The sequence below is a fragment of the Oncorhynchus tshawytscha genome, linkage group LG03 (genome assembly GCF_018296145.1).
Source record: "Oncorhynchus tshawytscha isolate Ot180627B linkage group LG03, Otsh_v2.0, whole genome shotgun sequence".
In the NCBI taxonomy this organism is placed as follows: domain Eukaryota; kingdom Metazoa; phylum Chordata; class Actinopteri; order Salmoniformes; family Salmonidae; genus Oncorhynchus; species Oncorhynchus tshawytscha.
The window spans coordinates 8,019,715-8,045,393 of NC_056431.1; the positions used below are offsets into that span (position 1 = coordinate 8,019,715).

Here is a 25,679-nt window from a genome sequence, read left to right on the forward strand (position 1 = left end):
ATATAGGCATACAGTAGGAGTCTACTTTGTTAGTTTTTTATCCTAATATTTTGTATAAAGATAACCATTATATTGTAAGGTTTATAGGCCTGCAGTATAATATGCTAATAGCCACATCAAACCTTCACACAAGTTTCTAAACTTTATTAGGGTAACATCAAAAGAAAGTACATTTTTAAAATAGGTGCAGGATATTATATTGTGGCAAACAAAGAAAAGGGCTCCGAATGAAACAAAACCCTTACGAACTGGTCTGAACCGTCACGGCTTTTAATACATTTTATTGGCCTAAAGCCAGCAATTACCAGCTAACCGAAACATATGCTCCAGACAAGCCCAGTTATTCAGGAAACTTTAATGCGTGCTCTGCCTCCTCTCCAATCCGAGCGGCTATTCCTCACTCACCTAGAATCTAACGCTTCAATACAGACGTTGAATTGTCAAGGGTACTGTGTGTATGTGTGTGTATATATATATATATATATACTTTTTACTGACAAATAAAATCAATCAATCAATCCAATCAAGAGATATCTGTTACAAAACACCAAAAAGTTTGATGACAATCAGAGATTGTCAAGCCAAATCTTCAATACTGGGCAAGCCTACAAGGTAAGGAGGGATGTATTTTCTGTTTGGTGAGATTGACATAATCTATGTATTCTGGTGTTGAAAACGCAAACCATGATATTGAAGTGCCCGAAGTCGGCATGCTTTATTTATTGGTTGTGTGGTGCATTGGCACAGAAACCTGTTGCTGGAAAATGAATTGCATATATTTTATATAATTATAAATATGGAATCAAAATGTTAAATCTAATTCCCGCCGTAGCTGATCATTGTCTTTGCCCAGCTCTGATCGTAGTGTAATGAAACTGCCAGGGAGAGTGAGCTCTTCTGTGGTGGTTAGCGAACCGTCAACCTTCTGGCCCGTAGCCCTACCTGGTTTCGACTGTGCCTCAAAATAAGTTGTTATCCATGTTTATAAACACAAGTTCACTACAGTTAATGTTATTTGTGGGCGTAAACAAATATTTGTAAAATTGGGGAGGGGGGTGCATTTTTTCTACACCATGTGTTGGACTTTTGAATCCGAGGGTATCCTGCTATTAGCATAGTTTTTTTTGTTAAGCAACGTGACAACAGTAATGAATGAGGCTGTCTAGACAGCACAGGTGACTGCAGGTAGGGTAGACAGAGCAGGTAGTGTAGACATGGCAGGTGACTGCATGGCAGGTGACTGCAGGCAGGGTAGATGGCAGACTGCAGGTGACTAGGGTAGACAGAGCAGGTAGGGTAGACAGAGCAGGTAGTGTAGACATGGCAGGTGACTGCAGGTAGGGTAGACAGAGCAGAGCATGGTGACTGCAGGTAGGGTAGACAGAGCAGGTGACTGCAGGTAGGGTAGACACAGTAGACATGGCAGGTGACTGCAGGTAGGGTAGACAGACAGGTGACTGCAGGTAGGTTAGACAGAGCAGGTAGGGTAGACAGACAGGTGACTGCAGGTAGACAGAGCAGGTAGGTTATACAGAGCAGGTAGACACACTGGTAGGGTAGACAGTAGACTGTAGGTAGATAGACAGAGCAGGTAGGGTAGACAGAGCAGGTGACTGCAGGTAGGGTAGACAGAGCAGGTAGAGTAGACAGACCAGGTGACTGCAGGTAGGGTAGACAGAGCAGGTAGGGTAGACAACACAGGTGACTGCAGGTAGGGTAGACAGAGCAGGTGACTGCAGGTAGGGTAGACAGACCAGGTGACTGCAGGTAGGGTAGACAGAGCAGGTAGGGTAGACAGACCAGGTGACTGCAGGTAGGGTGGACAGAGCAGGTAGGGTAGACAGAACAGGTTAATACAGGTAGGGTAGACAGAGCAGGTAGGGTAGGCAGAGCAGGTATGGTAGACAGAACAGGTTAATACAGGCAGGGTAGATAGAGCAGGTAGGGTAGACAGAGCAGGTTAATACAGGTAGGGTAGACAGAGCAGGTAGGGTAGACAGAGCATGTAGGGTAGACAGAACAGGTTAATACAGGTAGGGTAGACAGAACAGGTAGGGTAGACAGAACAGGTAGGGTAGACAGAGTAGGTAGGGTAGACAGAGCATGTAGGGTTGACAGAACAGGTTAATACAGATAGGGTAGACAGAACAGGTAGGGTAGACAGAACAGGTAGGGTAGACAGAACAGGTAGGGTAGACAGAGCATGTAGGGTAGACAGAACAGGTAGGGTAGACAGAACAGGTAGTGTAGACAGAGTAGGTAGGGTAGACAGAGCATGTAGGGTAGACAGAACAGGTTAATACAGATAGGGTAGACAGAGCAAGTTTTTGGTGATTGCAGCCTTGTTCCTTCCCTTATGTTAATTTATTAATAGACGCAAATATACATGGTGTGTGTGAGCAAATGTCGCACGTAAAATTGTCTTTATTTGAACACCAAATATACTGTATATAAAAAATACCTGATACAGTAAGAACATTTATATATGAGTGTATTCTTAGAAAAATTACATAGATTGAATAGCTGAAATCCCAGAACTCCATTCATTATGGGCTATAATTCATTATCTGATGGATTATAAAAATGTAAAAAGTTTGGAGTATCTTCATCCATTGTTCAACTATTGCATTTAAGGGGAATATTTTTTTATTAATCTTTTAACAATTTTGATGACCATTTCCACCTTATTGGGTAAGAACAGGGTAAAACAGGACTGCATGGCCGGAAGTGCTCAGCAACTGCTAACTTCATGCCCAAAACAGCCCAGCCAGATAGAGAAGAGGTCGTAGATACAGAAAGACAGCCAGATAGAGAAGAGGTCATAGATACAGAAGGACAGAAAGACAGCCAGATAGAGAAGAGGTCGTAGATACAGAAAGACAGCCAGATAGAGAAGAGGTCGTAGATACAGAAAGACAGCCAGATAGAGAAGAGGTCGTAGATACAGAAAGACAGCCAGATAAAGAAGAGGTCGTAGATACAGAAGGACAGAAAGACAGCCAGATAGAGAAGAGGTCGTAGATACAGAAAGACAGCCAGATAGAGAAGAGGTCGTAGATACAGAAAGACAGCCAGATAAAGAAGAGGTCGTAGATACAGAAGGACAGAAAGACAGCCAGATAGAGAAGAGGTCGTAGATACAGAAGGACAGAAAGACAACTAGAGCGAGAGAGATGGTCAATACAAATGGAAAGACATTAACCTGTTTGGCCTGGAGGGTTTAAAATTAGATTCATATGTCTGTGCAACACAGATTAATTTACAGGGTTGTGTGTGTGTGTGTGTGTGTGTGTGTGTGTGTGCGGGCGTGCATGCGAAAGAGAGATGGAAGTAGAAAGGAGTGTGTATTTCTGAGAGAGTGCGGTGACTTTCATGGTTTCTATGGCAGCTGCAAACTCGGGCAGCATGTGGCAGTTGCTATGACAATAATGGGGGAAATGGAGGTTTGGTGTGTGTGTGTCTGAGCCTAACAAGGGGGTCTTTCACAGTCCTTGGGCAGTCATATGATATACCCCAGGCACAGCCCCCAGTCCCACCACCTCTCCTCCTTTCTGACTGCTCTGTAGTCATGGACATACCTTTAGCCTAGGACAATACAATCTAGGACAATAAAATACATTGAAGTGCAGTATGTAGTACTGCAGGTCTGGAAGTTAGGCCTCTTGATATACAGTACCAGTCAAGTTTGGGTACACCTACTCATTCAAGGGTTTTTCTTTATTTTGACTATTTTCTACATTGTAGAATAATAGTGAAGACATCAGAACTATGAAATAACAAAATATATTTTATCTTTGAGATTCTTCAAAGTAGCCACCCTTGGCCTTGATGACAGCTTTGCACATTTTTTACATTCTCTCAACCAGCTTCATGAGGTAGTCACCTGGAATGCATTTCAAATAACATGTGTGCCTTGTTAATTTGTGGATTTTCTTTCCTTCTTAATGCTTTTGAGCCAATCAGTTGTGCTGTGACAAGGTAGGGATGCTATACAGAAGATAGCCCTATTTGGTAAAAGACCAAGTCAATATTATTGAAAGAACAACTCAAATAAGCGAAGAGAAACGATAGTTCATCATTACTTTTAAAACATGAAGGTCAGTCAATTTAAAGAAGTTTCTTCAAGTGCAGTCGCAAAAGCTATCAAGGCTATGATGAAACTGGCTCTCATGAAGACCCAGAGTTGCCTTTACTGCAGAGGATAAGTTAATTAGAGTTAACTGCATCTCATATTGCAACCCAAATAAATGCTTCACAGAGTTCAAGTAACAGACACATCTGAACATCAACTGTTCAGAGGAGACTGTGTGAATCAGGCCTTCATGGTCGAATTGCTGCAAAGAAACCACAACTTAAGGACACCAATAAGAAGACGAGACTTACTTGGGCCAAGAAACACGAGCAATGGACATCAGACTGGTGGAAATCTGTCCTTTTGGTCTGATGAGTTCAAATTTGAGATTTTTGGTTCCAACCGCCGTGACTTTGTGAGACACAGAGTAGGTGAACAGATGATCTCTGCATGTGTGGTTTCCACCGTGAAGCATGGAGGAGGAGATGTGGGTGTGTTTTGTTGGTGACACTGTCAGTGATTTATTTAGAATTCAAGTCACACTTAACCAGCATGGCTACCACAGCATTCTGCAGCCATCCCATCTGGTTTGCGCTTAGTGGGACTTTCATTTGTTTTTCAACAGGACAATGACCCAAAACACACTTCCTGGCTGTGAAAGGGCTAATTGACCAAGCAGGAGAGTGATGGAGTGCTGCATCAGATGACCTGGCCTCAACAATCACCTGACCTCAACCCAATTGAGATGGTTTGGGATGAGTTGTACCGCAGAGTGAAGGAAAAGCAGCCAACAAGTGCTCAGCATATGTGGGAACTCCTTCAAGACAGTTGGAAAAGCATTCTTCATGAAGCTGGTTGAGAGAATGCCAAGAGTGTGCAAAGCTGTCATCAAGGCAAAGGGTGGCTACTTTAAACAATAAAACATATATAAAATATATTTTGATTTGTTTAACACTTTTTTGGTTACTACATGATTCCACATGTGTTTTTTTCATAGTTTTGATGTCTTCACTATTATTCTACAATGTAGAAAATTGTAAAAATAAAGAAAAACCCTTGAATGAGTAGTTGTTTCCAAACTTTTGACTGGTACTGTATGGCTGAGTGTGTTAACAGTTAACTACAGATGGCTTACTCTCTGACATATGCCTACGGATTTGCTCGCTATCTATGAGATATAGTACAGCTGTAAGTTCAACCTTTTCTGTGTTGTTTAAAATGATCAATTCTATACAGCCTGTGCATGTGTCTGTCAGCCTACATCTGCAGGACAGCCCATTGACTGATACCCTGCTGCAGTGCCTTATGGAAGAACAGTGAAGCACTGTATACCATCAGCACTATATCTTGACATGATGCTGGTTGAGTATTACAGCCAGGTTTTCCTGCTCTCTTCCCCATCTCACCTTCATCTCCCCCTCTCCTCTCCCCATTCTCTACCCTATGCCCCTGTCTCCCTCCTCGCCCCGTCTCTGGTTCCCCACTCTAAACAGGACTGGTTGTTCCTTACTCGCTTCTGTTTTCTCACTGACTTTGGACGTCTGGACTTCCGGTTCCGCTACCAAAAGGTGAGGTTATAGGTCAGCTGATCTCCTATCTATCATTCTCTTTTCTTATTTTGTTTCATCAGTATTGTTGAATCTCTCCCTCTTAGTGAGTTTCTCTCTCTCTCTCTCAAATTGTCCCCCTGTACCCTATTCTTTTCTTCCCTTCATCATATTTCCTCTATGTCCATTTCTCTCTTGTCTCTCTCCTCACTGATTCATTTTCTCTCCCTCTCGCTCCTCACTCTTTCTGTCTTTGGTAGTTGTATCTACCCTTGTCTGTTCCTGTTATATTCTCCATACATTTACCCTGTCCTCTCCTCTCCTCTCTATCCTCTCCTCTTTTGTTATTTCTGTCCTCCTTTCTGTGTTCCTCCGGTTGCTGTTAGTGGTCTACAGACTTTGAGGCAGTCTGGTATTAATCTTAGGCCCCCTTTTCCCATTCCTTCCCTCCTCCATTCTCTCCTCTCTAGTCGCGATGCTGTCAGAATATATTGCTCTACTTTGATGACAGCTCTCAGTGGCCAGCTGTGTACAAGAAGCCTGACAAGGTGAGAAACCACTACTCTGTGTCACACTTGGCATGTGTGTATATGTATGTGTGTGTGTTTCCATCTGCTCTGTTTTACCTGACCATGCTCCTTCTGTGATCTGGGCAACATTGTGTGTGCAGGCATTTCTGTTTCTTTATATGGAGTTAGTTCCATAGAAATAGAATGAATAGAACGAGCTTGGATGCTCTAACCTTGGCAATTTGACTGGTAAACTCATGGGTACACTCACAATCACTGATGAGGAATATGAAGGATCGGACCAAAATGCAGCATGGCACTTGCGGGGGGCTGGCCTATAGCGCACCGGGCTATGAGTGCGTACTGGCGACACTGTGCGCTTGACCGCATAACACGGTGCCTGACCTGTACTACGCTTCTTCCGGTAAGTTGGCTCAGGTCTATCGCCTGACTCCGCCAATCTCCCCGTGTACCCAAACATTTTTTTGGGGCTGCCTCTCGTGCCTGTTGCCTCCAGGTCTTCTTTGGGGTGGCGATATTCCCCAGCCTGTGCCCAGGGTCCCTTGCCATCCAATATCTCCTCCCATGTCCATTTCTCCAGATCGCGCTACTCCTCCTTACCACGCTGCTTGGTACGTTTTTGGAGGGTAGTTCTGTAACGATTCTCGTCCTCGTCTGATGAGGAATATGAAGGATGGGACCAAAATGCAGCGTGGTACGTGTCCATGTTAACTTTATTAATCTGAACACAAAATAACAAAGGTGAAAAACGAAACAGTCCTATCAGGTGACACAGCAGGAAAAAACTTCCCACAAACACAGGTGGGAACAGGCTACCTAAGTATGGTTCTCAATCAGAGACAACGATAGACAGCTGCCTCCGATTGGGAACCATACCAGGCCAAACACAGAAATACAAAACATAGAACAAAAACATAGAAAGCCCACCCCAACTCACGCCCTGACCAAACCAAAAATAGAGACATAAAAAAAGGAACTAAGGTCAGAATGTGACAATCACTGCCTGGTATTGTGATGCAATAATTTCCATGGTATTTTGGAATGTTCTATCAACTGATGGACGCAGTAGAGGTCAATCAAACTCGACCAAAACAATGGAATTGTCATGAAACGTGTGGGGTAAGGGCCGTGGGCAAAAGATCCTGAGTCTCCTCATTGCTCCCCAGCAAAATGATCCTACATTTAGCCTATTGTTTACATGTGTATTTCACACTATGTTGAGGTAAAAATCTGAATATAATGTTTGTATGGATGTCAAACCCAATGCATGTTTATGTCATTGTTACCAATCAACTGCATGACAGTTAAAAATGACTGACCACCACCACCGATTTCTGTATGCTAGCTATGCTAACCAGCTTATACAAATGGGAGTTAGCATTTAGCAGTCTTCTAAACCTGAAAAGGGACAACTTCTACATGTTATGCAGCGAAAACAGCCAATTTCTTTTTTTTGTAATATCGGTTGAGTTTACTTAACAAATCAAAGCACATTTTGAAGGGTACACATCATGCTTTTACTTCCTGGTATAGCCAGTTGATATTCACATCATATGAAGGAATTCCCCTCGACCACACCCACAAATTGGGGGAAACAAACATTCTTTCCCATTAACCCCCATTGTAAAAGAGCCAACTTCATGGTCTACTCTTGTTTGTTATACAGAAATGACAAAACATTGCGAAAAGCTGCTGTGTTGTTCAAAGCACATGTAAAATCCCAACCTATGGTTCGCAATGCTCATACTTAGAGAAATAGAGCCTTCGAAAAGAGTCCTGTGGCTTCAGGTGGACCTGGGAGGGCATAGACACACCCACTTGGAAGCCAGGCCCACTCACTGGGGAGCCAGGCCCCGTAAAAACGAATTAGTTTTTTCCCACAAAAGGGCTTTAATACAGATAGAAATACACTCCAGTTTCATCAGCAGTCTGGGTGGCTGGTCTCAGACAATCCCGCAGGCCATCCCGCAGTTGGATGTGGAGGTCCTGGACTGGCGTGGTTACACATGGTCTGCGGTTGTGAGGCCGGTTGGACGTACTGCCAAATTCTCTAAAACAACATTGGAGGCGGCTTATGGTAGCGAAATTAACAAATTCTCTGGCAAAAGCTCTGGTGGACATTACTGCACTCAGCCTGCCAATTGCACACTCCCTCAACTTGAGACATCTCTAGCATTGTGTTGTGGCCTTCTATTGTCCCCAGCACAAGGCACAGCTGTGTAATTATCATGCAGTTTAGTCAGCTTATTGATATGCCACACATGTCAGGTGGATCGATTATCTTGGCAAAGGTGAAAGGCTCACTAACAGGGATGTAAACAAATCTGTGCATAAAATTTGAGAAATAAGCTTTTTGTACGTATGGAACATTTCGGGGATCTTATATTTCAGCTCATGAAACGTGGGACCAACACTTTAAATGTTGCGTTTATATTTTGGTTCAATATACACTAGCGTTCAAAAGTTTGGGGTCACTTAAAAATGTCCTTGTTTTTGAAAGAAAAGCACTTTTTTGTCCATTTAAAATAACATCAAATTGATCAGAAATACAGTGTAGACATTGTTAATCTTGTAAATGACTATTGTAGCTGGAAACAGCAGATTTTTTATGTAGTATCTACATCTACATTATCAGTAACCATCACTCCTGTGTTCCAATGGCACATTGTGTTAGCTAATACAAGTTTATCATTTTAAAAGGCTAATTGATCATTAGAAAACCCTTTTGCAATTATGTTAGCACAGCTGAAAACTGTTGTTCTGATTAAAGAAGCAATAAAACTGGCCTTCTTTAGACTCGTCGAGTATCTGGAGCATCAGCATTTGTGGGTTCGATTACAGGCTCAAAATGTCCAGAAACAAAGACCTTTCTTCTGAAACTCGTCAGTCTATTATTGTTCTGAGAAATTAAGGCTATTTCATGTGAGAAATTGCCAAGAAACTGAAGATCTGGTACAATGCTGTGTACTACTCCCTTCACAGAACAGAGCAAACTGGCTCTAACCAGAATAGAAAGAGGAGTGGGAGGCCCCGGTGCACAACTGAGCAAGAGGACAAGTACATTAGAGTGTCTAGTTTGAGAAACAGATGCCTCACAAGTCCTCAACTGGCAGCTTCATTAAATAGTACCCACAAAACACCAGTCTCAAGGTCAACAGTGAAAAGGTGATTCTGGGATGCTGGCCTTCTAGGCAGAGTTGCAAAGAAAAAAACATATCTCAGACTGGCCAATAAAAAGAAAAGATTAAGATGGGCAAAATAACACAGACACTGGACAGAGGAAGATTGTAAAAAAAGTGTTAAGGACAGACGAATCTAAGATTGAGGTGTTCGGATCACAAAGAAGAACATACATGAGATGCAGAAAAAATGAAAAGATGCTGGAGGAGTGCTTGACGCCATCTGTCAAGCATGGTGGAGGCAATGTGAAGGTCTGGGGCTGCTTTGGTGGTGGTAAGGTGGGAGAGTTGTACAGTGTAAAAGGGATCTTGAAGAAGGAAGGCTATCCCTCCATTTTGCAACGCCATGCCATACCCTGTGGACGGTGCTTAATTGGAGCCAATTTCCTCCTACAACAGGACAATGACCCAAAACACAGCTCCAAACTATGCAAGAACTAATTAGGGAAGAAGCAGTCAGCTGGTATTGCTGGCCACTCAATTATAGTCACCGGATCTCAACCCTATTGAGCTTTTGTGGGAGCAGCTTGACCGTATGGTACGTAAGAAGTGTCCATCAAGCCAATCCAACTTGTGAGAGGTGCTTCAGAAAGCATGGGATGAAATTTCTTCAGATTACCTCAACAAATTGACAGCTAGAATGCCAAAGGTCTGCAAGGCTGTAATTGCTGCAAATGGAAGATTCTTTGACGAAAGCAAAGTTTGAAGGACACAATTATTATTTCAATTTAAAATCATTATTTATAACCTTGTCACCGTCTTGACTATATTTCCTATTCAATTTGCAACTATTTTCATGTATGTATTCATGGGAAAAAAGGACATTTCTAAGTGACCCCAAACTTTTGAACGGTAGTGCATATATCAAATTTTGATAAAACATTGCTCTTTCCTTTAAATGGCTCTACTGTTAGGGATGGATCCTTGGCTGCAACGAGATGTTACAATTCCTCTCTTGAAGGCTTCATCATTCACTGACATACGTTGGCAACTGAGGCAAAGTAGTGACTGGCTACAACTGGAGCAAGGAGTGTGAGTGAGACTAACCCTTCCCCCCCAAAAAAATCTGTTTAAAACTATTCCTGTACTGCCTGTTCTTGTGGACTGTCGCATCCTGTACCAAACTAGACTCTAGAACATCACTTTGATTTCTGCCGGAATACCACGCAACCTGCAAGACCCACGGGAGTCCTTTTCTACTTGCGACGTTCTATCTAATACCACCTGGGACTATGGGTGGACTCAAAATGGCTGCCAGTGATTATGCCATCATTGACTTGAATGGAGATTCCCTTTCTATTCATTCTATTTCTATGGTTAATTCGTCCAGTACCTGTGTGCATAATGTGATGTGTGTATGACACCGTTTCTTTATTATTCTTGACCGTATTTCTTGACCGCAGGACTGCTACCAGAAAGAGGCGGTGTTGAGACCAGAGAATAACCAGGTTATCAACCTGACCACACGCTACACCTGGTCTGGCTGTGTGGTAAGAACATGGACAACCTCTACAGCTCTCTGTCTTATATAGTGCCTTCAGAACGTATTCATACCCATTGACGTATTCCACATTTTGTTGTGTTACAGTCTGAATTCAAAATTAAATAGATTAAATATAAAAATACACACATACCACATAATGACAAAGTCAAACCATGTTTTAGAGATGTTTTGTTAATTTATTGAAAATGAAATATCTGAAATATCAATACCCTTTGCTATGACACTCCAAGCTGAGTTCAGGTGCATTCAATTTACTTTGGTCGTACGTGAGATGTCGCTACAACTTGATTGGAGTCCACCTGTGGCCAATAAAAACACACCGGTGTATATATAAGGTCCCACAGTTGATAGTGCATGTCAGAGCAGAAACCAGACCATGAAGTCCAGAGAACTCTCCGTAGAGCTCTGAGGGAGAATTGTGATGAGGCATATATCTGGGGAAGGGTGTAAAACAATTTATAGTGTTGAAAGGTTCCAAGAGCACAGTGGTCTCCAATCGTTGGGAAATGGGAAAAATATGGATCTACCCAGACTCTGCCTAGACCAGGCTGTCCAACCAAACTGAGCAACTGGGCAAGAAGGACCTTGGTCAGGGAGGTGACCAAGAACCCATTGACTACTCTGACAGAACTACAGAGTTCCTTGGCTGAGATGGGAGAACCTGCCAGAAGAACAACTGTCTCTACAGCACAGATATTTCAACTCTTTCCCTACGATGTCCGGAGCCTGCTGGTTTACTGTGCTACCTGATAATTAATTAACCCAAATCAGTCCCTGATTAAAGGGCAACAAGGAAAAAATGCAGTGGAATTGGCTTTGAGGTCCAGAGTTGAGTTTGAAGGCTCTATAGCACTTCACCAATCTGGGTTTATGGGAGAATGGCCAGACGGAAGCTACTCCTGAGAAAAAGGCACATGACAACACGCCTTTAGTTTACAAAAAGGCACATGAATGACTGAGATCATAAGGCAAAATATCAATTTAACTCTTGGCCTGAATGCAAAGTGCTATGTCTGGAGAAAACCAGGCACAGCTCCTCATCCGTCTAACACCATCCCTACTGTGAAGCATGGTGGGGTCAGACTCATGCCATGGGGATGCTTTTCAGCGGGAAGGACTCGGTGACTGGTAAGAATAGAGGGAACAACGAATGGAGCTAAATACAAGCAAATTCTTGGTGAGAACCTGCTTCAGAGTGCAAACGACCTTCAAAATGGGGCGAAGATTTACGTTCCAATAGGACAATGACCCCAAACATACAGCCAAAGTAACTCTGGAATGTCTTCAGAACAAGAATATGACAGTCCTTGAGTGGCCCAGCCAAGACTTGAGTCCCTGTGGAAAGACTTGAAGATTGCTGCTCCCCGCCACTCCCCATCTAACTAAACAGAGCTTTAGAAAATCTGCAAGGAGGTATTGGAGAAAATCACCAAATCCATATGTGCAAAGCTGAAACAGACATACCCAAGACGACTCGAAGCTGAAACAGACATACCCAAGACGACTCGAAGCTGAAACAGACATACCCAAGACGACTCGAAGCTGAAACAGACATACCCAAGACGACTCGAAGCTGAAACAGACATACCCAAGACGACTCGAAGCTGAAACAGACATACCCAAGACGACTCGAAGCTGAAACAGACATACCCAAGACGACTCGAAGCTGAAACAGACATACCCAAGACGACTCGAAGCTGAAACAGACATACCCAAGACGACTCGAAGCTGAAACAGACATACCCAAGACGACTCGAAGCTGAAACAGACATACCCAAGACGACTCGAAGCTGAAACAGACATACCCAAGACGACTCGAAGCTGAAACAGACATACCCAAGAGACAGCTGAAACAGACATACCCAAGACGACTCGAAGCTGAAACAGACATACCCAAGACGACTCGAAGCTGAAACAGACATACCCAAGACGACTCGAAGCTGAAACAGACATACCCAAGACGACTCGAAGCTGAAACAGACATACCCAAGACGACTCGAAGCTGAAACAGACATACCCAAGACGACTCGAAGCTGAAACAGACATACCCAAGACGACTCGAAGCTGAAACAGACATACCCAAGACGACTCGAAGCTGAAACAGACATACCCAAGACGACTCGAAGCTGAAACAGACATACCCAAGACGACTCGAAGCTGAAACAGACATACCCAAGACTCGAAGCTGAAACAGACATACCCAAGACGAAAGCTGAAACAGACATACCCAAGACGACTCGAAGCTGAAACAGACATACCCAAGACGACTCGAAGCTGAAACAGACATACCCAAGACGACTCGAAGCTGAAACAGACATACCCAAGACGACTCGAAGCTGAAACAGACATACCCAAGACGACTCAGCTGAAACAGACATACCCAAGACGACTCGAAGCTGAAACAGACATACCCAAGACGACTCGAAGCTGAAACAGACATACCCAAGACGACTCGAAGCTGAAACAGACATACCCAATACGACTCGAAGCTGAAACAGACATACCCCCTCGAAGCTGAAACAGACATACCCAATACGACTCGAAGCTGAAACAGACATACCCAAGACGACTCGAAGCTGAAACAGACATACCCAAGACACTCGAAGCTGAAACAGACATACCCAAGACGACTCGAAGCTGAAACAGACATACCCAAGACGACCAAGCTGAAACAGACATACCCAAGACGACTCGAAGCTGAAACAGACATACCCAAGACGACCGAAGCTGAAACAGACATACCCAATACGACTCGAAGCTGAAACAGACATACCCAAGACGACTCGAAGCTGAAACAGACATACCCAAGACGACTCGAAGCTGAAACAGACATACCCAAGACGACTCGAAGCTGAAACAGACATACCCAAGACGACTCGAAGCTGAAACAGACATACCCAATACGACTCGAAGCTGAAACAGACATACCCAATACGACTCGAAGCTGAAACAGACATACCCAATACGACTCGAAGCTGAAACAGACATACCCAAGACGACTCAAGGCGGTAATCGCCGCGAAAGGTGCTTCTACAAAGTATTGACTCGGGTGTGAAAACGTATGTAATTAAGCTATTTCTGTATTTAATTGTCAATAAACTTGCAAAAATGTCTAAACATCTTTTCACTTTGTCCGTATGGGGTATTGTGTAGATGGGTGAGGGAAAAAAAATATTTAAACAATTTTTAATTCAGGCTGTAACACAACAAAATGTGGAATAAGTCAAGAGGTATGAATACTTTCTGAAGGCCCTGTATATGTGGGCTTGTCTTGTATGTTTTCCTATGGGACTGTGGTTGTTTTTAGTTCTAACTAAAAGAGCTATTTTGAGGTGTGAGGAGTGTGTGTATGTGAGACAGAGGGGTCTGTGTGTAACTCCCTCTTTGGAAATGTGTTGATTCAATGTGTTTTTGAAATATTAACTCTGTCTCTCTCTCTTTCTGTCTCTAAGGTGGAAGGAGAGGGAGATGAGGAGGTGCTGAGTTGTGTGGGAGGTCGTAGTTTCCGCTCGGTGAGGGAGAGATGGTGGTACATTGCTCTAAGCAAGTGTGGGGTGAGCACTGACCTTTCACTTCTCACTGATGGCTAGCGCACACAGACATTGTTACTCTGATGACACACACCGCACCCCCTCCCCACACACACATAACATATACACTCACAGATTGACATACAACACATTAAGAACTCCTGCTCTTTCCATGACAGAGACCAGGTTAATCCAGGTTAATCCCTTATTGGTGTCACATGTTAAATCCATTTCAATCAGTGTAGATGAAGAGGATGAGGGTTAAAGGATTTTTAAGCCTTGACACAATTGAGACATGGATTGTGCGCCATTCAGAAGGTGAATGGGCAAAACAAAAAATGATTGTGCTGGGCTTTTCACGCTCAACAGTTTCCTGTGTATCAAGAATGGTTCACCACCCAAAGGACATCCAGCCAACTTGACACAAGTGTGGGAAGCATTGGAGTCAGCATGGGCCAGCATCCCTGTGGAAAGCTTTCGACACCTTGTATAGTCCATGCCCTGATGAATTGAGGGGGGTGCAACTCAATATTAGGAAGGTGTTTGGTATGCTCAGTGTAGATCTTCTCTGAATGTGTGCTTTTGTGTGCGCAAATGGATGCACAAGTGTGCGTGCGTGCGTGTGTGTGCGCCTGTGTGTGTGTGTGCGCCTGTGTGTGTGTGTGCGCCTGTGTGTGTGTGCGCGCCTGTGTGTGTGTGCACCTGTGTGTGTGTGCGACTGTGTGTTGTGGCAAGGCCAGTGTATCCTAACACTGACTGGCAGTGTTGTGGTGTTAGTAGAGTGTTTGTGAAGAGGGACAGACAGGATTGAAGTGGATGTTTCCTGGAGAGTGTGTTGTGTTGTCACGGCAGCAAGTGGAGGGCAGTTGACGGACATGATGCCTAATGGTGTAGGACTGAAGTTAAAGCTCTGTCTCCGGCCCACATGGCCCCAGGGACTCTCCCCGTCTCGCCCAGCCTTACCTCGCCTGCACACTGCCAATATAATACACGCCTTCCACCCTCTCTCAGTTCTTACTCTCTCTGTCTTTCTCTTCACCTCTTTCTCTCATTCTTACTCTTTCTTGTTCACTCACTCTTTGAATCTCTCTTTTACCGTGGCCTTCTTTCTCTGCGTAACTTCATCTCCTCTCACTGCTGTCTCTCAATGTTTCTCTCTCTCCCTCCAACCCAGTCCTGCCTGTCTCCTCTCTCTCCCTCCAACCCAGTCCTGCCTGTCTCCTCTCACTGCTGTCTCTCAATGTTTCTCTCTCTCCCTCCAATCCAGTCCTGCCTGTCTCCTCTCACTGCTGTCTCTCAATGTCTCTCTCTTTCTGTCCCAGTTCTGCCTGTCTCCTCACTGCTCTCCGTCTCTCTCCCTCTCTCCCAGCCCTGCATGTCTCCTCTCACTACTCTCTGTCTCTCAAGTTCTCTCTCCCTCTCTCCCAGTCCTGCCTGGCTAGTATTGATTTTGTGACAGTGCACGGTTCATGCTCCTCACTCCTCTGATGGAGGTACTGAGATCGAGTCTTGGCTGGCAGATGAAATCAAAGGTTTTTTTCTCTCACTTACAGTACAACAACACAAACTCTAGAGGCTTTGAACTCTTCTCTGTGAAATGAGCTCTTTGTGCACTCACTGTCGCTCCATCTAACTCCCCGGTCTCTCCCTCTCCCTCTCCCTCTCCCTCTCCCTCTCTGTCTCTGTCTCTCAGGGGGAAGGTTTGCAGCTGGAGTATGAGATGAAGCTGACCAATGGCCAGTCTTTCTGGACACAACATTTCTCTGCAGACGAGTTTGGTGAGAACGACACAGATTACAGAATGAACGTTAATGGCTCGTCCAACACTATTTAACACGGCCAATAAAGCATATTAAAATGAACAAATTATTACAACGAAGGAATGGATGAATGAATTAATGATGATGGATTAACATGAGTGGAATGGGTAAAAAGGAAACGCAGTTTAGAAAATGACAATATTAAGCTACTCTCTTATTCTGATGTTCTAATGACCTCTCTCTTTCTGTCTCTCTCTCTCTGTCACTCTCTCTTTTCCCCTCCCTCCCCCTCGTTCTCATCACGATCTCACACCCTCTATCTGCCCTCTCTCTCATGCTTTTGATTTCACCCTCCATTTCTCCCTCCCTTTCTCCCTCTCTACCTCTCTCTTTTACCTCTCTCTCTACCCCTCTCTCTCTCTCTGTCTCTCTCTCTCTCTTTACCTCTTTATCTCTCTCTCTTCATCTCTCTCTGTCTCTCTCTCTGTCTCCTCTCTCTCTCTCTCTCTCTCTCTCTCTCTCTCTCTCTATCTACCTCTCACTAACCCCATGCCTCTATTCTCAGGGATCCTGGAAACTGACATCACGTTCCTGGTTATCTTCTCCCTGGTCTTCATCCTCTCATGTTATTTTGCCTGTAAGTGCCTGAGGAACAACATCAGATCTTGTCTTCCTCACACCAGAAAAGCACTTAGCAGCCAATCCTAACCTGAGATCTTGGCTCTTAACTCCCATCTTCACACAAATGTCTCATTGGCATTAATGCACCAAAGGTCAGAATTAGTGCTAGTCCTTTCTGGAATGAAGACAAAGAGTAGAGGAATAGAGCTTGTCATTATGGAGTCATGGGGCATGTCTTTCTGGAATTAGGGAAGAGTGGCCCCTCTCTGGTGGAGGAACTTGTCATTAGGGCTGAACATGTAGCCGGGGAAAGTAAAGTGGGGCAGATGAAGGGAAGGCAGATGTGACAGAGTTACAATATGAAGAGTATCTTCTCAGATAAGACTCCTGCTGCACATACTAATGCCTAATACACCACTCCCCTCCCTCTCATTCTCTATCCTTCTCTTTACATTACCATCTCTGTTTTTGTGTCTCTGTCACTGCATCTTTCCCCTCTAACCCACCGCTCTCTCTCTTTTCATCTGTCTCGCTCTCTCCTCTTCATCTCTCTCCTCATCTCTCTCTCCTCTTCATCTGTGTCTCTCTCTCTCCTCTTCATCTCTCTCCTCTTCATCTGTCTCTCTCTCCTCTTCATCTGTCTCTCTCTCCTCATCTCTCTCTCCATCTGTGTCTCTCTCTCTCCTCTTCATCTCTCTCCTCTTCATCTGTCTCTCTCTCCTCATCTCTCTCCTCTTCATCTGTCTCTCTCTCTCCTCTTCTCTCTCTCCTCTTCATCTCTCTCTCTCTCCTCTTCATCTCTCTCCTCTTCATCTGTCTCTCTCTCCTCTTCATCTCTCTCTCTCCTCATCTCTCTCTCCTCTTCATCTGTCTCTCTCTCTCCTCTTCATCTCTCTCCTCTTCATCTGTCTCTTTCCTCTTCATATCTCTCTTTATTTGTCTCTCGCTCTCTATCTCTCCCAGATAATCTGAAAGGAAGGCAGCTTCTCCATACGACATATAAGATGTTTATGACTGCGGCTGGTGTAGAGGGTGAGTGTGGACCACAACTCCACTCATACACACACACACACCCACAGGCGGCCGGCTGCAGCAGCATCACCATCTGACTCACACACTGCAGTCGTTGGCATCTCAGACATGGTAATGACTCCTTCTGATTATCATAGATATTAACCACTGCTTCAGCACCATACAGATAGCTCCCTGTCTCTGTGTAGGGTAGGACTGCTGCTGCTATATGCAGCTCTGCAGTGCAGAACAGTGAAATATCCCTCTCTCTGTCTCTCCCTCTCCTCCCTCCTCCTCCCCTCAGTTGTCAGCCTTTTGTTCCACTGTATCTACTGGGGCCTGTATGCCAGAGATGGAGTGGGCAACGGCAGTCTCAAGATAATGGGTGAGTCTGATCATCACAAACACCCTGATAAAGGATGTAAAGCAGAAACACCCTGATAAAGGATGTAATCCAGAAACACCCTGATAAAGGATGTAATCCAGAAACACCCTGATAAAGGATGTAATCCAGAAACACCCTGATAAAGGATGTAATGCAGAAACACCCTGATAAAGGATGTAATGCAGAAACACCCTGATAAAGGATGTAATGCAGAAACACCATGATAAAGGATGTAATCCAGAAACACCATGATAAAGGATGTAAACAGAAACACCATGATAAAGGATGTAAAGCAGAAACACCATGATAAAGGATGTAATGCAGAAACACCCTGATAAAGGATGTAATGCAGAAACACCCTGATAAAGGATGTAATGCAGAAACACCTGATAAAGGATGTAAAGCAGAAACACCATGATAAAGGATGTAAAGCAGAAACACCCTAATAAAGGATGTAATGCAGAAACACCCTGATAAAGGATGTAATGCAGAATCACCCTGATAAAGGATGTAATCCAGAAACACCCTGATAAAGGATGTAATCCAGAAACACCCTGATAAAGGATGTAATGCAGAATCACCCTGATAAAGAATGTAATGCAGAAACACCCTGATAAAGGATGTAATGCAGAATCATCCTGATAAAGGATGTAATGCAGAATCATCCGGATAAAGGATGTAATGCAGAATCACCCTGATAAAGGATGTAATGCAGAAACACCCTGATAAAGGATGTAATGCAGAAACACCCTGATAAAGGATGTAATGCAGAATCACCCTGATAAAGGATGTAATGCAGAAACACCCTGATAAAGGATGTAATGCAGAAACACCCTGATAAAGGATGTAATGCAGAATCACCCTGATAAAGGATGTAATGCAGAATCACCCTGATAAAGGATGTAATGCAGAAACACCCTGATAAAGGATGTAAAGCAGAAACTTTCCCACACAACCCATGCAGTGTAAGAGAGTGCACACGAGAGGATGAGTGTGTCCTTATTTGGGTGTGTGTTGCAAGTGTGTGTGAGCGTGTGCTGGAGTGAGTGAGTGACCTGATTTCAGGTTCTGGTATGATGTTACATATTCAGATACTATAACCTACTTACAGTAATCTTTCTTTCACTCTGTGGGGTTCTCATTTTCTTCCCTCCTTCTCGCCATCTCTCTCTCTCTCTCCAGGGAAATTACTGTTCTCTGTCAGTTTCCTGGTGTTCCTGCTGATGCTGATCCTGCTGGGAAAAGGCTTCACTGTCACCAGGTAGGGAGTGTGTTTGTGTGTGTGTCTCAGGCCATCTCACCTATGGTCTCAGGGTCAGAGCTACAGTAGCTGTCCCAGCCTTAATAACACCCTCTACCATAGAGGACATGTCAGTCTAACTGCTTGGCTGGCTGACAGGTTCACTGCTTACAGCGTGTCTCAGGATTAAATCCTCCAGCCACTCTCTCTGTCTCCTTCTAACTCGTAACCAGTAGGCCAGTCTCTCTCTGTCTCCTTCTAACTCGTAACCAGTAGACCAGTCTCTCTCTGTCTCCTTCTAACTCGTAACCAGTAGGCCAGTCTCTCTCTGTCTTACTCCTTCTAACTCGTAACCAGTAGGCCAGTCTCTCTCTGTCTTACTCCTTCTAACTCGTAACCAGTAGGCCAGTCTCTCTCTGTCTTACTCCTTCTAACTCGTAACCAGTAGGCCAGTCTCTCTCTGTCTTACTCCTTCTAACTCGTAACCAGTAGGCCAGTCTCTCTCTGTCTTACTCCTTCTAACTCGTAACCAGTAGGCCAGTCTCTCTCTGTCTTACTCCTTCTAACTCGTAACCAGTAGCCCAGTCTCTCACTGTCTTACTCCTTCTAAACTCGTACCAGTAGCCCAGTCTCTCTCTGGCTTACTCTTTCTAACTCGTAACCAGTAGGCCAGTCTCTCTCTGTCTTACTCCTTCTAACTCGTAACCAGTAGCCCAGTCTCTCTCTGTCTTACTCCTTCTAAACTCGTACCAGTAGCCCAGTCTCTCTCTGGCTTACTCCTTCTAACTCGTACCAGTAGCCCAGTCTCTCTCTGGCTTACTCCTTCTAACTCGTAACCAGTAGCCCAGTCTCTCTCTGTCTTACTCCTTCTAACTCGTACCAGTATCCCAGAGAGAGTGTGTGTGTGTGTGTTCATCTGTCTGTGTGAAAGCTAACCCCCCTGTGTGTATCTGTCTCTGTCAGGGCGAGGATCAGCCACAGTGGATCTGTCAAGCTGTCCATCTACATGACAGTCTACACCGTCACCTATATCATCCTCTTCATATACGAGGCAGAGGTACTGCAGCCTACACTACAGAACTGCTGCTGCTACACTCCTACTGTCCATGCGATACGTGAAGGGCCAGTGTATGACGGTCTAAGTTTCAACCGGGGATTCCTGTGTCCCACAACACTATGTTAGCCTACTGAGTTGAAGTCTAGGTATTTGCTCTAGGAGCTAGTCTTCAGGTCTCGGGCACGGTTACTCATCAGCCGAGCATGGATCACAGAATCACCTCCATTACAAGTGTAAAATGTGCTCTACTATAATTTAGAATGGGTCCCTCTTGAAAATGAGGTTCACATATCATGGAACCTCCTCGTAAGATAAAGGTGAAATTAAAGGGACCTACTCCTGATGTACTGTGGTATACAGGGATAGGAGTTTCTTACCCAGCCTGTCGGTGCCTAGCACTGGCCCTGTACATACATAATGCAGGGGACGACCGAGGGTAACCCTGTTTGACCAATGATATCCAGTCTCTGGCCTGTGAAACTGAATACATAGCCCGCAAGCAGAGGCATTGTCAATGACCCAGTTGTAGAGAAGTGTCAATGACGCACAAACAAACAAACAAACATACATGTACATGCACACACTTGCAGACACACTCACCAACGAAAACGAGTAGATTTCACATCCCAACATGTCAGCAAACCACAGGCTGTTACAACACATGCTGGGGAACGTATTGTGATACACCTCTCTGCTATTTGAGGGTAAAGTTAGTAGGTTGATTAGTAGGGTGCGGTCCATTAGAGTGGTTGTATGACGTTGTAAGTGTGTGTGTGTCTCAGTTCTTTGACCCAGGTGAGGTGCTGTATGCATATGACAGCCCGGCGGGCTACGGTCTGATGGGTCTCCAGCTGCTGGCCTACGTGTGGTTCTGCTACGCCGTCCTGATCTCCCTCAAACACTACCCTGAGAAGCAATCCTTCTACATCCCCTTCTTCACGGCATACACACTCTGGTGAGAGGACATAGCCCTACAACCCTTCACTCTCTGCATGCAGTTATTCTCTGTCAGGTTCATCAACTTCATTCCCTAAAAAGCATTACACCCGATAAACTCCCCGTCTCCCTTATCTTTCCACTTCTCGCTTGCTCGTCTTAAATCCGTCCTCCTCCGCCTCTCGTTTCCTTTTGTCACAACTCCACCATATTCATTTTTTCTCCTCCTTCCTTTACATATCTCACTCTCCCCCTTCCCCATCTCTCTCTCCTCTCTCTTAATAATCTCTCTCCCTCATTATCTCTCTTTCCTCTCTCTCCCTCATTATCTCTCTCTCCTCTCTCTCCCTCTGGCAGGTTTTTCGCTGTGCCCGTCATGGCTCTGATAGCTAACTTTGGCATCCCTCGCTGGGCACGGGAGAAGATCGTCAACGGCATCCAACTGGGAATCCACCTCTATGCTCACATCGTATTCCTCGTTAGTACCCTTCATCTCTCTACACACTCACACACAGGCATGCATGTGCGCACACATACACACACTGCCTCACTGTTGACGTTAATTATCTCGAAGACCTCATCGCCCGCCTCATTAGTAACCCCCTGCCCTCCACACGCAGGCATGCACACACTCACCTCTCTTTTAATATATGTGAGTCATATCTCTCTGTCCTCATCGGCCTCTGCGTTAGTATACTCCCAAACCCAGACTTCTGCACCAGACCGAGCCTCTCGGTCCCAGACTTCTGCACCAGACCGAGCCTCTCGGTCCCAGACTTCTGCACCAGACTGAGCCTCTCGGTCCCAGACTTCTGCACCAGACTGAGCCTCTCTGTCCCAGACTTCTGCACCAGACTGAGCCTATTGGTCCCTGACTTCTGCACCAGACTGAGCCTATTGGTCCCTGACTTCTGCACCAGACTGAGCCTATTGGTCCCTGACTTCTGCACCAGACCGAGCCTCTCGGTCCCAGACTTCTGCACCAGACTGAGCCTCTCGGTCCCAGACTTCTGCACCAGACTGAGCCTCTCGGTCCCAGACTTCTGCACCAGACTGAGCCTATCGGTCCCTGACTTCTGTACCAGACTGAGCCTCTCTGTCCTTTGTTAGTGACACATTCAGACACATACTGTTCTGTTCTTATATGTGCAGGAATGTGTATCAGTGTATGGAGAATAGAGGGGAATATTTGTACAGACAATATTCTGAATATGATGCATTCCTCCCATCCGTCCCCTCTCCCCCCTCCCTGCCTCGCCACAGGCTATCACGCGGCCCTCTGCAGCCAATAAGAACTTCCCGTACCACGTGCGGACCTCTCAGATCGGGATCCTGCTGTCTAGTCCGAAGGCGGGTGTGGCGAGTGAGAGTTTCCCCCACCATGCCTATGGGAACAGCTCCTTCCTGGGCGACTCCCAGCCCAACTTCACAGAACTCTTCTCCATCCAGTCGGTGAGTGGATGTATGATCTGAGGAGGATCTAACTGATACTAAGGTCCGATATAGTCCCTGTAACACTCCAGAGGTGTTAGAGCACAGAGGAAGTTGTCAGAGAAGGATGTGGTAACTGATATTGTGACAAATACAACCCAGCGTGACCTTTAACCTTTCAACCTTTACCTCCCTCTCCCTCAGGGCCCAGTGAAGACGGTGGAGGAGACGGTGGGCCGGAAGAGACAGGAAGTGCAGAGGAACAGTGAGCATAAGATCATCACCACCACGGCTGACCTGTCGTCACCCACCTTCCCCCCACTCCCTCCCCCCATGCTCCCCCGCCTCTCTGCCCACTCCCCCCCTCCCCCTCCACGACTCCCCTCCCACTTTACCGAGTACTTCAGCATGCAGGGGGGAGGGGGCGTGGGCACCAAGGCATGAGACAGACAGAGAGAAAGAGGGACACAGAGAGAAGGAGAAAGATCGAGAGGGAGGTGGAGGAAGATCCGGTAGCACAGAAAACAGGTCAAGCTATGTATAGCCACGAGGGAAGGAGGGATGGATATAAGGAGGAAGAGAAGGGGAAGTCATCATAAGCAGACATGTGGAATAGAAGTTTGAAACGTCCCATTTTCACCTCTAAATGGAGAGAATGAAAAGAAAAGAAAAAAAAAGCAATAAATATTTGAACATGAGCAGGGAGAAAGGCACCGGGAGGGAGAGATGACAGAGTGGATGTAGCCCGACCAATAGAATGATAGGAGCGCACAGTGGAGACTGAACAAAACTCCTATGAACACTTTTATTCAAGAATTTATAAGGCATCAATGGAGGGGCTGAGGGAAACGTGTAAATAGCTGAAGAGAATGAGTTCCCATTACTCTAAAATAGTTGCAGAGTTTATATTACAAAAGGGATGTTTTTTCCCCACATTGTCAAATTCCAAGTGGTGCTGTGACCATTGCAGTTCTCATGCCATTACATTGTACAAGAGTAAAATGTTCACTCATATCCTGAAACAATACATTCATGTTTTTTTCTTCATGTTTGACAGATGTTGTTAACACAAAATATTGAATTTCTCCATATATAATATGTTGGGATGATTTATATTCTTAGATATGCTGATTGCTCCAGGCTTTAGGATTGATATACTGATGTTTAAGTGTACAATGTTCAGTTTACTGTGGACCACTGAGGTACTGCTAAAACAAGCATGTCTCTAAACTGATTATACTCCATGTGCTCATACAGTGCGCGTGCCTGTTGTACTACTATTCAATAACTTTGTATATTTCATACCATATAGGCTAGTGAGGAGGTGTTAATGTCACTTCTTCTTCTGGAACCTTATGTCATACTGTCCCCAGACAACGGTTTCAACTCCCAATACTACTGTTCAGCTCTCACTGGAGTGCAAGATATTAGCTTGCTCTGAATGTAATTCCTTGATGTATGTAGACCTTGGTGAATGTATTAATGCAATAGAGCACAAGGAAAGGGGTGGTTTTAAAGTTACATTTTATACTCTTTTTTTTTTTTTACATAGAAATCATACTTATAGCTTGTTTTACTTTCAATTTCAGCCTCCATCCTTGACACATGATTTAAGGAGGGAAAGTTGTCCAGCGAGGATATGAACTAACTTCACAATCACCCCCCCCCCTCACTAGTATGTAATGATGTCATGTCAACTGTGTGAGGGGCTCATTGTTGTTTATCCATAAGTAGGAACAGTAGTTCTTCCTGAACATGAAAAGTCCTGGGCCCATAAACAACTAAAGCAAACCTCTTAGGGTAACTGTGAAAGTAGTAGCACCAACGTCCTGTTTGTCCTGCATGAAGCACTTTAATGTTCCCCTTCTCTTAGTTTTCTGTTCCGCCATTTATTTCAAAGTGACTTTGAATAGTGCTTTAATCTGGATCATACGTATCCACACACTACATCCAATGATATAACGGTATCAAATATACAAATGTTACCTGTAGATATGTTCATATTAATCAATGTTATCAAGTGTCATTATCAGACATTTAAAAATGTACATGTATCTTAACATTAAGTTGATGAAATAGCCTAATGATATCAATGTAAGGGGGGAGGGTGTAATTCATAAAACAGTGTCAAGGCCAATTTACCACCTGTTTCTTCGAAGAAATGGAAGAAATGGAAGTAAGGAAGTAATGGAAGTAATGGAAGTAAGGAAGTAATGGAAGTAATGGAAGTAATCAACTACATTGTATTTTTTTGTATAACTTGTTAATATCTCAGTATGAAACGTGCAACTCTCTTTGATATTTTTTTATCCAATCTGTAAAAAAAAAAAAGTGTGGGGGGGAAGAATGGTGGTTAATTGACTGTTTCTAATGGTTTAATTAAGAGCCCTTTATTGTCTTTCTGTAGTAATGTCTGGAGTAGGCTTGGTTTGGTCAGACTGGTACAGCACATGTTATGTACATGAGAACATACAGTCAAAGGTATAATGTAGTCTGTAAAAAATGACACTTGAATTAGATTGTTCTGGTGTTCTATAGGTTTTGTCTCTGTAGGCGTATACAGTCAAAGTCGGAAGTTTACATACACGTAGGTTGGAGTCATTAAAACTCATTTTTCAACCACACCACAAATTTCTTGTTAACAAACTATAGTTTTGGCAAGTCAGTTAGGACATCTACTGTGTGCATGACACAAGTAATTTTTTCAACAATTGTTTACAGATTATTTCACTTATAATTCACTGTATAACAATTCCAGTGGGTCAGAAGTTTACATACACTAAGTTGACTGTGCCACTAAACAGCTTGGAAAATTCCTGAAAATGATGTCATGGCTTTAGAAGCTTCTGATAGGCTAATTGACATCATTTGAGTCA

At 44.4% G+C, this 25,679-nt stretch overlaps 1 protein-coding gene across 2 annotated transcripts in view; it reads left to right on the forward strand.

Moving 5' to 3' along the window:
• Positions 1 to 25,117, forward strand: part of LOC112244215 (transmembrane protein 145) — a 36,985-nt gene extending 11,868 nt beyond the window's left edge. Inside the window, exons 2-16 of one of the 2 annotated variants that reach the window (XM_042309132.1) lie at positions 5,566 to 5,640; positions 6,090 to 6,167; positions 10,732 to 10,818; positions 14,285 to 14,386; positions 16,056 to 16,140; positions 16,688 to 16,759; positions 17,707 to 17,775; positions 18,059 to 18,139; positions 19,322 to 19,400; positions 20,343 to 20,436; positions 21,219 to 21,391; positions 21,730 to 21,850; positions 22,636 to 22,824; positions 23,008 to 23,068; positions 24,393 to 25,117. In XM_042309132.1, the coding sequence (XP_042165066.1) occupies positions 5,566 to 5,640; positions 6,090 to 6,167; positions 10,732 to 10,818; positions 14,285 to 14,386; positions 16,056 to 16,140; positions 16,688 to 16,759; positions 17,707 to 17,775; positions 18,059 to 18,139; positions 19,322 to 19,400; positions 20,343 to 20,436; positions 21,219 to 21,391; positions 21,730 to 21,850; positions 22,636 to 22,824; positions 23,008 to 23,068; positions 24,393 to 24,412 (1,386 nt within the window). In that variant the 3' untranslated portion in view covers positions 24,413 to 25,117. Of the gene's footprint in view, positions 1 to 5,565; positions 5,641 to 6,089; positions 6,168 to 10,731; positions 10,819 to 14,284; positions 14,387 to 16,055; positions 16,141 to 16,687; positions 16,760 to 17,706; positions 17,776 to 18,058; positions 18,140 to 19,321; positions 19,401 to 20,342; positions 20,437 to 21,218; positions 21,392 to 21,729; positions 21,851 to 22,635; positions 22,825 to 23,007 lie in introns of both variants that reach the window. The other variant, XM_042309128.1, reaches the window with a different exon arrangement.
• The last annotated feature ends 562 nt before the right edge of the window (positions 25,118 to 25,679 follow it).